Source organism: Enhydra lutris, unplaced genomic scaffold, assembly GCF_002288905.1.
Source record: "Enhydra lutris kenyoni isolate GAN:26980312 unplaced genomic scaffold, ASM228890v2 scaffoldscaffold14, whole genome shotgun sequence".
NCBI lineage: Eukaryota > Metazoa > Chordata > Mammalia > Carnivora > Mustelidae > Enhydra > Enhydra lutris.
This window is the reverse complement of record NW_019154098.1, coordinates 43,193,745-43,208,225: the sequence shown is the minus strand read 5'-3', so window position 1 is coordinate 43,208,225 and position 14,481 is coordinate 43,193,745. Positions and strand designations below refer to the sequence as shown.

General features: G+C 39.3%; 1 protein-coding gene across 4 annotated transcripts; it reads right to left on the bottom strand.

The window, feature by feature from the left end:
• Window positions 1–2,939: 2,939 nt before the first annotated feature.
• On the bottom strand, window positions 2,940–11,298 carry LOC111146807 (RNA binding motif protein 12B). Of its 4 annotated transcripts, none has more exons than XM_022502494.1 (3): window positions 11,219–11,298; window positions 7,407–7,454; window positions 2,940–6,842 (listed from the first exon to the last, which is right to left on the bottom strand). In XM_022502494.1, exon 3 carries the CDS (start codon window positions 6,812–6,814, stop codon window positions 3,785–3,787), a length of 3,030 nt encoding a protein of 1,009 aa, XP_022358202.1. In that variant the 5' UTR covers window positions 6,815–6,842; window positions 7,407–7,454; window positions 11,219–11,298; the 3' UTR covers window positions 2,940–3,784. The 4 variants fall into 4 exon arrangements, with proteins under 4 accessions (XP_022358202.1, XP_022358204.1, XP_022358203.1 ...); XM_022502496.1 differs by lacking the exon at window positions 11,219–11,298 and adding an exon at window positions 10,974–11,131; XM_022502495.1 differs by lacking the exon at window positions 11,219–11,298 and adding an exon at window positions 7,544–7,611.
• Between the last annotated feature and the right edge of the window lie 3,183 nt (window positions 11,299–14,481).

Sequence of the window (14,481 nt, the reverse complement as noted above, 5' to 3'; positions counted from 1 at the left end):
AGTAAGTATTTGTGTGCTGAGAAAACACAATCAACGCTATTACATAGGTACTTACATAATCATTTAAAATGTAACCACCTTTATACCCTAGGTGGTTGGGGTGGATGTCTTACGATAATCACCTGTGACCAACAAAAAAAATAACTGAGCCCCTAAAAAGGAAGTAAGCCATTGAAGGTGTTATCAATAGAGATGTTAAAAAGGATCCAAGTTCCCTAGTTAGCTTTCTATAAAAGACAACCCTAAAGACCCTCATCAGCAAGGCAACCCTGTTGGGACACCTCTCACTCTTGAAAGCTTTTTCTGTATCTTCACTTAATAAACTTCTATTGCTTTACTCACACACACTGAAAAATGTAACCACCTTTAAAAACTAAAACCTCTTCCAGCTTCCTTGTAAAAAAAAAACAGGTAACCTAACCAGTTACTTTTGGGGTAAATGGTCCATATAGGCCTCCATTTCTTCTCTCCAAAATAAGTTTATTAGGGTTATTGAGAATAAATGATACAGTTAATTCATAATTATAGATCATAAGTATGTAGTATCTAATGCAGCTCAGTAATAACTAACATTTAATACAAAGATGGAAGTAATGGGGTCACTACTTAATAGGTGATATGTGAACCAAGAGCCACTGCTCTGGACAGTATTCTCAGTGAGTGGTTAAGTGTACTCCCAATGTAATGATTAACATTAACATTTGTTTATGGGATCATTTTTACTTTCTAGACATAAACTGTATTTTCCAGATACCTTCTGACAAAAACGTCTGGCTTTAAGATAATTACACTTGATCTTAGCCAAAAGGCCGAGAAGCGATGGCTTTAAGATAATTAAAATGCCGCTGGATATTTAGCTGGAGAACCAGTATGCTCTTAGTGTACCTGATGGGAGTAGGAAAGAGGAGGCAAAACTGGCTGATACAGTTGACCCTTGAACTATGCCAGGGTCAGGGGTGCTGACCTCTGTGCAGTTGAAATCCACATAACTTTTGATTCCCCCCAAACTTAATAGCCTTCTCTTGATCAAAGGCCTTACCAGTAACAGTTAATCAACGTGTATTTTGCGTATTATATATTGTATTCTTACAATAAAGTCAGCTAGAGAAAACAAAATATCATTAAAATCATAGAAAATACCTAGTGTTACACTGTATTTATCGAAAAAATTCTACGTTTAAGTGGATATTTGCAGTTCAAACCCAGGTTGTTCAAGGTAAACTATCAATGGGTGTATAAGAACTTAGCACAGTATTCTCTTTTATGTGTTTGAAATTGGTGGTGTGCTTCGTAAACTGGCTCTCCAACATGGAAAATGCCCTGATTTGTTGCATTTGCCAACTTCGGTGGCATAAGAACTTCTACCATGGCCAATTTAAGTCACCAATATACCACTGAAAGCAGAGTTGGAAAAGATACGCATAAATGGTTCCTAACCAGTAGAAGCCAGTTTTCTGTAATTAACTTCTAATTTTTAAAGGTTATGAACTAAATGATTATGGGGTAACGTTAGCTGTTCCTATCAATTCATTTAGTTTACAATCAAAATACAAAGCTTGTGTTTACTACTGTTGACCTTTTATTTACTACCACCATCATACCCCAGCCCATTTTAAGAAAAAGTTCCATATTATGGGGTATTTCACTGTTAGGCTTCATCTTAGCTCTTACTGATAATTTATTTGAGAAGTATTTTAAAGTCTTCCATACATTCCCCAAGAAGACTGATTCATCTATATAATCTGAGCATTCAAAAATATAATTTTTTCCTATTTTGTTGATGTTTAGTTTATCATTCTCCTAGATATTTATAAACTTATAGTTTGAAGAGCCATACTGATGTGCTTTTTCAAACCAAATTACCAGTTTATTCATTCTACTAGAAGTTGTATTCACTAGAATTAAACACACAGAAACTTGAGTTGGTTTCTCTTAGACTTCTTAAATCACTGAAGATTCATCCAAAATGGTAGTAAATAGCTAAGTGCTGACAAAGTATTCTACTTCTGCTATATCCTATTATTAAGTGACTAAACTACCATATGTAAATTCAAATTTTATTCTTACTTGCTCAGCAAGTAAGAATAAATAGGAAACCTCTGGATCACAGAACTGAGAAAAATTAACCTGGTTTTATGTAAACTAAAAGGTCAACCAAAGTCAAATCATATTTGATAAACAATTTTTAATTAGAAGTCAATTTCTAATGTTATTATCCAAGAGAAGCCCTGGATACATAAAAACTTTTAAAGTTAATTTGTCTCTGGATACATAAAAACTTTTAAAGTTAATTTGTCTTTTATGAACAATGAGCATACTAATTTTGTTTTTAATGCTATTTTTAAAGCAGCAATGTGTAAAGAAAATACTGGTTTACTCTTCAAAATATCTTCGGCATGATCTTACTAAAATTAGAAGTACCACTTAACAAAGTTAGTAGGCTAAAGTGTTAAGAGCATGAACTGGAATCAGTGGTCTAGGTTGAAATTAGCTCCATGATTTACTAGCTATGATTTTAGGCAAGTTACTTAACCTCTAAACTTCATTATCTCACTTGCTGAAATAGATAAAATAGTCCATACTTCCTAGGGAATATTTAAACTGAGATTATGCATGTAAAGCACTTTCACTGCCTAGCATACAGTAAGTACCTAATAAATGTTAGCCATTATTATATTATGGGTTATAAAAAAAAGCCAAATCCAGTGTTTATAATATAAACGCCCACACTAAATATCGAAGAAGTCAAAATTCAGTCTCATAAAAGTCTGATTATATTTAGTTATTGAGTCTTTGGATTCAAAGTCTTGAAATTTAAAAATGAGAACCTAATAAAAACTACAAAAAAAAAAAAAACCTACTAAAGGACTAAATTCTAAATTCTTCCTAAAAACAAACTATATCCATTTATCAAGATTCTTCCCAGCAGAAGCCTGAATGTCCTTTATAGCTACAGTTACTTTTTGTCTTTTAAGTATTTTGAGTAAAACTTAGCAGTTTGGTTGATGAAATGTAGAGGAAACCACAGATGTACACATAACTCTCTATGCTATTATTATAGGATGTTTGGTCCGTTCTATCATAAATACTAAGGTAGCTGTTGAAAACTTCACAGAAGAAGCTGTAATTCTTTTTTTTTTATACGAATACAAGTAAAGTTAGTTAGTTGGTCTATACATTTGCAATTTTTTATTTTTATAAAACTTTGCAAAGTTATGAACATGGAAACTTCAAGAATCTCCTAAGCTTTTTACATAAGTAAACTTCAAATTCACAGTCTGTCTGTTTTCAACTATTTATAATTAATGGGAGGCTAACACAGTAATATCTTGGACAAAGAAGAGGGCATTAATTCTGCAGGCAAATTAGCAATAAAAATGCTAAACCTGAACAATCAGTCACTGACCATTTCCTTATACAGTATAAGATGTAGACTACAGAAGGGAAACGAAAAGTGAATATAAAATTTATCTTCCCCAAATACAGCTCTACTATACAAGTTTTGAGGTTTACCCATGACATCAACAAAAATTAATGCACTTGTAATTTTCTCCCCAACTGTCCAAAAAAAAAAAAAAAAAGCCATATATAATTGTAAATGAGAAAGAGTGGCAGTTTGCAAGCAAAAGAAAACCAGATTCACATTCTAATATTTACATTTGTTCTACTCACAAGTCAAATTAAAATGTTTCTTTTCATTAGATCATTAAAAATAAACACTTAAAAAAAAGCATTTTACTGCATCAATACTGTGGGGAAGTAACTCTGAATTTAGAAATGCTCTCTAGAGCAAAATTAACTTAACTTTTCGAGGGCCAACTGGCCTATCATTTAGATCTTTAATAGCAGCCATAGCTTCATTATAGTTTATCATAGCAACAATGGCTTCCCCTGTAGGTAATCCTTGCTCATTATACTGTATCGAAACTGAATCAGGTATGATTCTATAACCATGGAAAAAGTCTAGAATTTCATTAACATTAGCTTTAAATGGAAGATTCATTATCTTGATAGGTGTTACTCTACCTGAACTACAATTTAATTTTGGATCAGGCATAAATCTCCCCTCAGGAAAACTTCCCATACTGCGCTTTCCAAAATCAAACTTGCCACCTTCTGGGCGACCAAAATTCACTAAAGGACGATGACTTCTAAAGTCATCAGGTGGGTTCCTAAACTCCTCACCAGGAGGTCTAAAACTGTCAGGAAGTCTAGGGTCCTCCTCTGGAGGTTCCCTGAGGTCTTCCTCCGGGAGCCGCCTGAAGTCCTCGTCAGAAGGGCATCTAAAATCTTCCTCCTGGGGGCTCCTGAAGTCCTCCTCAGGAGGATGCCTAAAGTCTTCATCAGGAGGGCCTCCGAAATCTTCATCCGGTGGGTGCCTGAAATCTTCCTCTCGGGGGCGCCTGAAATGTTCCTGGGGTGGCCGGCGGAAGTGCTCCTGGGGCGGCCGGCGGAAGTGCTCCTGGGGCGGCCGGCGGAAGTGCTCCTGAGGCGGCCGGCGGAAGTGCTCCGGCGGCGGCCGCCTGAAATGCTCTGGGGGCGGCCGCCTTAGGTGCTCCGGGGGCGGCCGTCTGAAGTGTTCAGGGGGTGGTCGCCTGAAATCTTCCTCGGGAGAACGCCTGAAATCCTCCTCCGGAGAACGCCTGAAATCCTCCTCGGGAGGTCGCCTGAAGTCTTCCCCTGGAAGGCGCCTGAAATCCTCCTCAGGGGGCTGCCTGAAGTCCTCCTCGGGTGGTCGTCTGAAGTCCTCCTCAGGTGGTCGTCTGAAGTCCTCCTCAGGTGGTCGTCTCCATTCCCCTTGAGGAAGCCGCCTGAAATCCTCCTCCGGAGGCCGCCTCCAATCCTCCTCAGGTGGCCGCCTAAAGTCTCCCTCGGGGGGCCTCCTCCAGTCCTCCTCGGGGGGCCGTCTCCAGTCCTCCTCAGGGGGTCGCCTGAAGTCCTCCTTGGGAGGCCGTCTGAAATCCTCCCCAGGTGGCCGCCTCCAGTCCTCCTCTCTAGGGTACCTGAAGTCCTCCTCCCGAGGGTACCTAAAATCCTCCTCCCAAGGGTGCCTGAAATCCTCCAGAGGCCGCCTGAAATGTTCCTCCCGAGGGCGCCTAAAGTCTTCTGGGGAGTGCCTGAAGTCCTCTGGGGAATGCCTAAAGTCTTCTGGAAGGCTCCTCTCAAGCTGTCGGAAATCCGCCTGGGTTTGCCTGAAATTGTCCAGCTGTCTCAAGTCCTCTTGCTGATGCCTAAAGTTTTCAGATGGGCCAACTGAGTATATTGGTAGATCACTTGAGTCAAATGAATGGGAATGGTCATCTCTATCACATGACTGTGAATGGTCTTGCATTCTCTCAGTGGGCATCAAGGAAAAATTTACACCAAACTCCTGCATTTGTGCCTCAGATATAAGTCTTAACAATACCTCTGTCCCCAAGAATCTCCGCCGGTTTAAACGTTCAGCTTTCATGGCCTGTTCTTCTGTTTTGAATTTCACCAATGCTTCTCCCAGACCAACTCCTTTGTCGTCATAAAGTAAGTAAATGTCCTCTTCTCCAAGAGAAAAGTCTGCAAAGAACTTTTGCACTTCCACTTTTGTAACATCAAAAGGAAAATTTCTTATATATATACACAGTTTCTGGCCAGGGTAGCCTTCTTGAGGGTATTTTTGTGAAGTATGTCCAAGCCTTTCTTTCTCTATTGACACTGGTCTTTTTTTTTCATAACATTCGATGAACTTCAGCATTTGTTTTCTAGAAACAGGATCAATATGAACAGGACGATACTGTAAAACAGTCTTATGTAAACCCAGAGCAGTGTTATAGTCTTTCAGAGTTTTGAACATCACAAAGGCGTATCTTGTTCTTCTTTCATCTTTATATAAAAACCTAATCTGTTCATTAGTCAGATCAGTATCTCTAAAGAAATTTCTTAAATCTCTCTTGTTAATACTTAGGGACAGATTTTTTAAGTGAACATAAAATCCAAGAGGAGAACGAGAACGTGTTCTTCTGGGAGATTTTGAATGAGATCGTTTTCGAAAATGTCGATCATTAATTCCTCTTGGTGGAGAATGTTCTTCAGTTCTCATAGGAATGTCAACCTCCTTAATTACATTACCACCAAACTCAATCCACTGTTGTTCTGAGCCTTGCATTACTTCTATGAATCTTGAACCCATAAAACTTCTATGACATTTAAGACCTCCTGAAGCATCAATACATGAAGCAAATTTTACTATGGCATCACCATTATTTCGGCCATCATGATGTTTCAAGAAAATCACGCCATCCACACACAAACCAGAGAAAAAGACACGTACATCATCTTCATTTACTAAGTAAGGCAAACCTCGCAGAAACAAGTAAGGATTCTCTGCCTTCAATGGCCGTGTCTTTCTTGGCCTTAAATCACCATGTCCTGTACCATTAGTATGAAACCCAGCATCTTGATTAAGTGGAGAGCCATATCCAGAATTACTTGCTTCTTCTTTAATAGCCTCAACAAAGTTAGACAAGCTGCCAGCCCCTGACGCCCCAGATCCTGGTCGCTCTCTTCCTATGCGATCAGTTCTTTTCATTTCTATAGTCTTCTGCATTTCTGCCTTACTACTAAGAAAGAGCTCTACAGATGAATCCTTGATAAACCCTCCTGAACGACTTATGGCACGTCTTGCATCTTCATCTGTTGCAAAAATAATAAAAGCCTCCCCAATTTCCCCTCCAATTATATGCACTCCTCCATCAGGAATAGTCAATCCCGTGAAGAAGTGACGAATATCCACAGGCCCCGCAATAAAAGGAAGCCCCAGTAAACGGATGACTACAGCCATGCTGAGCTCAAACCACAGCAATAATGACCTGCAGACAGAAAGGTACACATAATAGCAAGTCTTATTTTTGAAGTCCCTTATCCCAGACTAAACTTAATAATTATTTGATTCCTACCTTCTTCAGCATTTATAAATGAAAACAAGGTACGAGTTCACAAAAAATAGACTATATCTAATTTCTTAAAGAATAAACCTTCTCCCATCTAAACGTACAAATAAACCAACTATTTCGAAGATCTTTCATATCACCTATCCTATACAATATGAGCATCAAAAATATCAAATCTTTGTAAGTCTGCCAAGCACTGCTTCACAACAAGACCAAACTATTTTTCACTTAGAAGCGTATCTTCTACTGAAGCATGAGAGAGAGCTTCGCGGGTTAAGGAATTTTACCAACCAAAATGAGTTTTACATATTCGAAAAGCCATCTATGGTCAGTATATAATTTTTGCTTATGATAATAAACGGTCTACTAGTGCATTACTGGCCAGAGGTAAAGTACAGAAACCACGTGTACCTACATGTCCTACTCTACTTTACATTTTTTTGTCAAGCTTCTGTGAAAAGCCTTAAGCTCTGAATATCTTACCTTTTTAAAATTTCTTGGAGACCTGTTAATTCTGTAAAAGCAACTTAACTGTGGAAAGAAAATGAAATATAATTAATCCTCGGACCCTGTAATTGATCTTAAACAACGCCAGATTAGGATATTCACTTCAGAATTACCTACTAAAAGTGAAGCAATAATAGGAACCACAACTATGGGCATTACAAAATGGTCTTCTTTGTTCCAGAGGAAATTAATCATCCTTCAGCAAAAACGAAGTACAAATTCCAAGTAGACATCTGCGAATTATTTTAAAACAAAAAAAAATTCTGGAAATTAAACAGCTCCTTGATTGGAAGTAGCACAAGGAAAAGGGTGATAGAAATGTTATACATTTTGATTAGAGTGTTGGTTATATGGGTATAAACTTATCAAGACTAAATGAGCACTATTCTTAAGGTCTGTGCATTTCATGGTATATAAATTTTACATCCACTTAAAAAAAAAAAGGCAGCTGTTCTACAAGTAAAATGACAATTTAAAGTTACCAAAAATTCCCCAAAAGCCTATCACTTCCACTCAGGAAAAGAAAGACCAAACACCTAGCTCAGTAAGTCCAACTCTCTTGCAATTTTCCTCCCTTTTAAAATGTAAGAACAAATCAAACTAGTAAGGCAACGATTCAAAATGATACAATAAATGAACAAGACACTAATGTTTTGAATTCAAAAACCAATATTTAAAGCAATATATCAAAATCAATGACTACCCCTCTGGATACAATTTTAAGTTCCACACATACAGCTCACACTTTCAAACATGGAACCAAGTTTCCGGATTCTAAGATAATTAAGGCAAATACTAAAACACCCCTAAAATTGGGGCACCTGGGTAGCTCAGTCAGTTAAGCATTCAACTCTTGGTTTCAGCCCAGGTCATGATCTCAGGGTCATAAGATCAAGCCCCTCACTGAGCTCTAGGCTCAGCATGCAGTCTGCTTGCATTCTCTCTCCCTCTGCCTCTCCCCACTGCTCTCTCTCTAATAAATAAAATCCTTAAAAAGAAAATAAAATACCTCTAAAACAAACAAACAAAAATCTCAACTACTACTTATCTTAAACTCCTAAAACAATTACTATTAAAATTCACCTTAAGCCAAACAGAGAGTGTTCCAATATAGAATCTTACTATGCTAACAATATAGAATCTTACTATGCTAACAAGTTTATTCCATTTCAAACAGTCCTGCATTGAGAAAATCCAAATGACATATAGAAAATAGAATAAAAGCACATTTATTTAGAATGTTTAGGTATTATCAGTATTAACTGCTGAAAAATTTTAACTTAGTATTTCCTTAAGGAAATTTGTATCTAATATTTTCAGAGATACCCAAAGTAACAATATGCAATATAGTCTTAATAAGTCTTTAAGAGGTGCTAAATAATTATAAATTTGTTTTTGATGTGCCAATAAATGCTGCTTTAATTCAGTATTTACACTTAAGTATCACTCTTCCACAAAGTGTGGTCCAAAGACATATTCTTTGAAGTCTGCAAGGTTTATTTTCCTTTGAAAATGGCCCAATGATTCAACGTTTTAAAGTACAAGCTAAACTAACAAAGTTATCAAGAAATTACTTGGCATATTCTACATCTGAATTACCAATGCCAAATTGGTACTGAAATATTAATGACATTTATTATTAAAATATTTACATGAGGGGCGCCTGGTTGGCTCAGTCCTTAAGCATCTGTCTTTGGCTCAGGTCATGATCCCAGAGTCCTGGGATCGAGCCCCGCGTTGCCCCGCGCCGGGCTCCCTGCTCTGCAGGAAGCATGCTTGTCCCTCTCCCACTCCCCCTGCTTGTGTTCCTTCTCTCCCTGTGTATCTCTCGGTTAAATAAATAAATAAATCTTTTAAAAAAATATATTTACATGATACATGTGTGGGGGCAGGGGTATATGGGAAATCTATGTATCTTCTGCTCCATACTGCTGTTAACCTAAAAAACTGCTCTAAAAAATGGTCTATTTAAAAAAATACGTGCACAGTACCAAAAATAAAAAATGAGTACAAGCCTGTTTCCTTCAACAAACCAATATCCACACCAACATTTAAAAAACTATAAATGGCTTCTAGAATAGTCCCCACTAAAGTTTCAAGATTCCTTCCTATGCAAACTGACTTAGCTCCTTTACTTTTATATTTTAGAAAGTAAGATACACACCATTTTCTCTCTCCTAAACTTTTTCAAAGATTTAAAACGGATTTGCCCTGAGAACATAAATATATCTACAAGATACTTAGGGATGTTTCAAGGAATATGTCAAATTCAAAAAATTTCAAAATTTCTTATTCTCCCTTGCTTACAAACAGTATTTTAAATAGTTCCATGAGTACAAATCTCATGATTCCTATTCAAACAGACAATATATTTTTTTTCTAATTTGTCACATATAACTAACACCTAACTTTTCTGCCCTTTGGATGGGAGGGAAATGTACCATTTTCTCTCTCAACGACATACCTGAGAGACCACCTATAAGAGACCAGTTCTCAAAATGAGCACTTTTCCTGTGGTTCCCATGTTATTTCCTTAAGCAAACTCCTCAGCAATTCTACCCTTAGAACATTACACAAAAATCGAAATACACAAAATACCCAAAGATCACTGCACTTAAAATTTTTTCTACTTATGAAGGCAACACACGTATTCTTTTGACTGTGTTGATTTAAAGACCATGATGTTAGAACTTCTAACCTATGAAAAGATGGAAGTGAGTCCTTAAAAGCTCCTTTAAGGGCAAGTCACTGATAAGTTCATTTTAAATAATCTTGCTGATTTTATCCAGGATTCATCCCACTTGATCACCATTATCCACTAAACAATACAAAATGTGCATCTTCTAATCAAGTCTGAAGGAAAACAAGAGACTAAATTTAAATAGGTATTATTATCTCAGACCTATCTGATTTTAACTAACGAATAACAAGTCATTTTCCAGATATGGTGGGGGAAAGAAAATGACTATTCTTTAAAACCCAAAGTTATGACGAAATTCTAAACACAGGAGTTTCCCCTGCAGAAAATAATCTGGCCCAGTCCGCAATTATTCTTTATGAAGATCTGCCTTTTATCATTTTATAATGTAGATGGTTAAAATAAAAACCAAAGGTATGACGACACTGAGCCATAGTCCTTAACAGGAACTGGAAATGAAGACGAATCCACACGGCACAGGATTTCCCATAACATCCATCATCCTCAAATGGGGATCATCCGAAGGCATTGCTTCTATAGCTCAAAGCCTTTGTCCATACTCCCAGGGGTCAGAGCTTCCTTCTTTCGCGCCAGGCCAAAGTTGCTACGTGGGATCCGATGCTGTCGCCAGACCTTCAGCCACAATCAGCCTTCAAATTAACCTGGACCGCCCAACCTCCGTGCCTTTCCGTTACGCCGTCCCAAGGGCAAACATTCCACCCTAACTCGCCACACGGTGTACTGCCCCATACCTAACACTTTGGGCCACTCTAATGCCTAACGAGCCGGGCCTTCAGCGCTTTCTGCCACCACTGACTACGATGACATAGCAAAGAAAAAAATACCTATGAAATCCTTCGACATCTTCACTCTTAAGAAAACTGGGCAGCGCACACACAACACCACATGGAGACTGACGGGAGAGTCGGTGTTTAGCAAGGAATGAGGGTGCCCTAACGGCAGAAGCTACGCTAGCTCCTGGCGCGGCTGCGGGCCCCGCCTTTCCCTGTTCTTCCTTCCCCATCGCCAACCCCGCCCCACCCCCGACGCCCGAAGGGTAACTGCTTCGCACTTGGTAATAAACACACACCACTGCTGCCGAGTCGGACACACAAGGCCGGAGTCGGGGGGCACTCCTCGTCGCAGCAGTCTGCCCAGTACAGGTGGAGCCCTCAGTGAGCCTAGAAGAAGATGGCGCCCACTCTCCCCTCCGCTCCGGACAAACGGACGTACAGTTTGTCTGCCCATGCGCTCTCCAGGCGTAACCCACCACCCCGGCGCCCCGGCCACGTTTGCGCAGGCGTCTTGACGCTCACCCGCTTCCCGTTGTCAGGGGAAGGGAGGCGGAGCCCGCGAGCGCGCAGTCCCGCCCTGGGTTTGATGAGCTTCTGCGCATGCTCCGATTCCATCCAATCCGGGAGTCTCCACCAAAGAGAGGCGAGATTCCTAGACAAAGTTCGGGGTCGACTCATTATGGTAATGAGAAGCTTCAACGAATAACTCCTGAGGTACGTTGCACGAACGTTCGTGATTTCCAGGAGTTAAGGAAAGCAGAGAAAAGCAGAGAAGAGTTGACGATTTCTTTCTGTCTTCAGCTCTGCAGTTGTGGCGTAAGCATATTCTGAAAGGCTCTTTATAAAATCTAAAAGGGGATTAAAAATGTTTTATTGCCTTAGATGGTTGGCAGATACGATGCCAACACCTAGGGGCTTAATAAATGCATGCCTATTTATATTATATTAAATTATGCCAAATTTATAGACACTAATAATTTTATGAAGCAATTTTTTACGTTTGTTTTTCCTACTTTCTAGTTTTTTGAAACATGAGACAGACCAATCTTGAAAAAATGGTAAGTGAAAAGCACAATTACAGAAATGTTCTGTGATGCCGGCTACATAATGGGTGGTGAACAACCTTATGTTTGATTTCATTTTTTTTGTAAATAAAGCAGCCTACCAGTTTTCATTTTTTTGCAAATAAAGCAGCCCACCAGTTTTATAACTACATGAAGTATTTATGGGTGGAGTCAAAGCTCCCTAAGAAAGCAGAAACTATATCTTTAAAACACTTTGGAGATGAAAAAAATGAATTTTCGATCTCTCTGATAGGATTGTGAGAAGAGATCATCTAACAAGTGAATAAAAGGTGGTTCCTGGAATGAGAGCCACCATTTACTCACTTGGGTAAGTTTTTTAGCCTCCGTGCCTCAGTTTCCTCATCTGTAAAATGGGGATGATAGTAGCATCTACACCATGGGCTTGCCATAAATATTAAATGAGTTAATATGCGTAAAACCTGAGACTGGGTAAGTATTAGTGGTTTCAGATGTCAGGGTGATCCATATACAAGCAAAGGATAGCACTTTGGGGAGCTAGTTTCATTGAGTAGATAGCATTTGCCTTCATTATTCCCCACAGTCCAGGGTTTGGTCCTACGGGAACCTGACCTCAAAAGCTAGTTTATGGAGGGCTTACTATGTGGCAAGCCCTGTGCATTATCTCATTGTATTCTTACAACTACTTTCAGAAGTAGTTACTATTATTTTTCCTATCTTACAGATAAGGGAAATGGACATAAAGGATCACATAGCTTGTTCAAAGCTATAGGGATAGTGCAAGGTAAAGTCAGGAATTGAACCCTGGTCACTTGCTCCCAGAGGCCACAGGGGAGGATTCTGTCCTTGGAGGCAGACTCCCTTTAAACAAGCACACAGAACCTACACTCCAGAATGTCAATATTGTCAATATTAATTCACAAGAAGAAACACTGGCAAAGTGGACCTGAGGTCAGCTCTGGCTTTTTCTGGCCTGTATATGCTCTCTATATGAAGTCAAATGCTCAGAGAATTGTTTGCTAAACATGAAAATGGAATGAGGAGATACCTAATCTCAAAAAGTGGTTCTCAGTTAAAGGGTACCTGGAAGCATTCTCACCTATATTAACAAAAATAATAACTATCATTTATTGAGCACTTACTATAAGGCTAGTCCGAACAAGTGTGCTTAGATCAGACTGCCTCTTTTGGACAAGCTTAGACAGGTATTGTCAGCCTTTTTTACTGTTTTGGGATGACTAGCCCCTTCTACTCACACAGATTTTCTCCACAAACAAGACACTATAGTGAATGCCTGTCTTTTATAGTCTGCCTTCTGCCTTACTCAGATAACAATACCATTACAATCAAAGCCAGAAAACTCCAACTGAAGTAATTGGGTTTAATTACATGGTATTCTGGTTATTGAATAGTTCTTGAACCTTTAGTATGTCAACATGGAAACCTAGTCATTTTAGAGAACAGAAAGAAAAGTACGTTTCTGGAACAACAAAACCAAAGACTATCCTAAAATATGGTAACCACACTGAGCCATGAGCATTCCATGGCTCTGCCTGGGCATTTAGCCTCTCCAAGCTCTACATCACTTCCTACCCTCCTGAATGATTTTGGTATCAGACGGTTTTCAGCTACCCTTCTAAGCTCTTCCAACAACCACAATAAAAGCCTCTGTCACTGGGGTGCCTGGGTGGCTCAGTGGGTTAAAGCCTCTACTTTCAGCTCAGGTCCTGATCGCAGGGTCCTGGGATCAAGCCCTGCATGGAGCCCTGCATGGAGCCCTGCATCGGGCTCTCTGCTCAGCAGGGAGCCTGCTTCCCTTCCTCTCTCTCTCTCTGCCTGCCTCTCTGCCTACCTGTGATCTCTGTCTGTCAAATAAATAAAATCTTAAAAAAAAAAAAAAAAAAAAAAAACAACCTCTGTCACTTGGTCTTAAGAGTTCCTTGATTTTCTCAACTTCAAGGACCTTTACTCCTCTTGCACACCTTGATTTCCATTCAATTCCACTGGCATTTATTGAGCACAGACTGTGTATCAAGCACCTTGCCAAGGCTCCTGAGAGATTGGGGTGAAGAACTCACAGTCCCCTTTTCTCAGGATGCTTATACTATAGCAGAAGAGACAGGGCACATACCATCACACACACGAGGACTTGTAGAGCATGGAGATTAAGAACTGGGTTTCTCAGTCAGGCAGATCCAAGTTCAAATCCCAGCTCTGCCATTTCATGACCGTGAATGAGTTCCTTATCTTTAAACTTTTCCATTTGTAGGTTGAAGATAACAGTACCCACCATTCAGGGCCATTTTTGAGGACTAAATGATACAGTACTTGTAATTCCAAAGACAATGTAAGAAGAAAGCCAAAGAGTAAAATAAAATAATGTAGAAGGCTTTGTGTTGGAAGTCTCCTGCAGGCAGTCTTTCAGCCCCCACTCAGCTGCACAGGAATGAGCCTTGAGTCTGGAACCCTTCCTTATCAAGAGTTAAAGAGCCCACACAGACTGCACCTGGCCTATC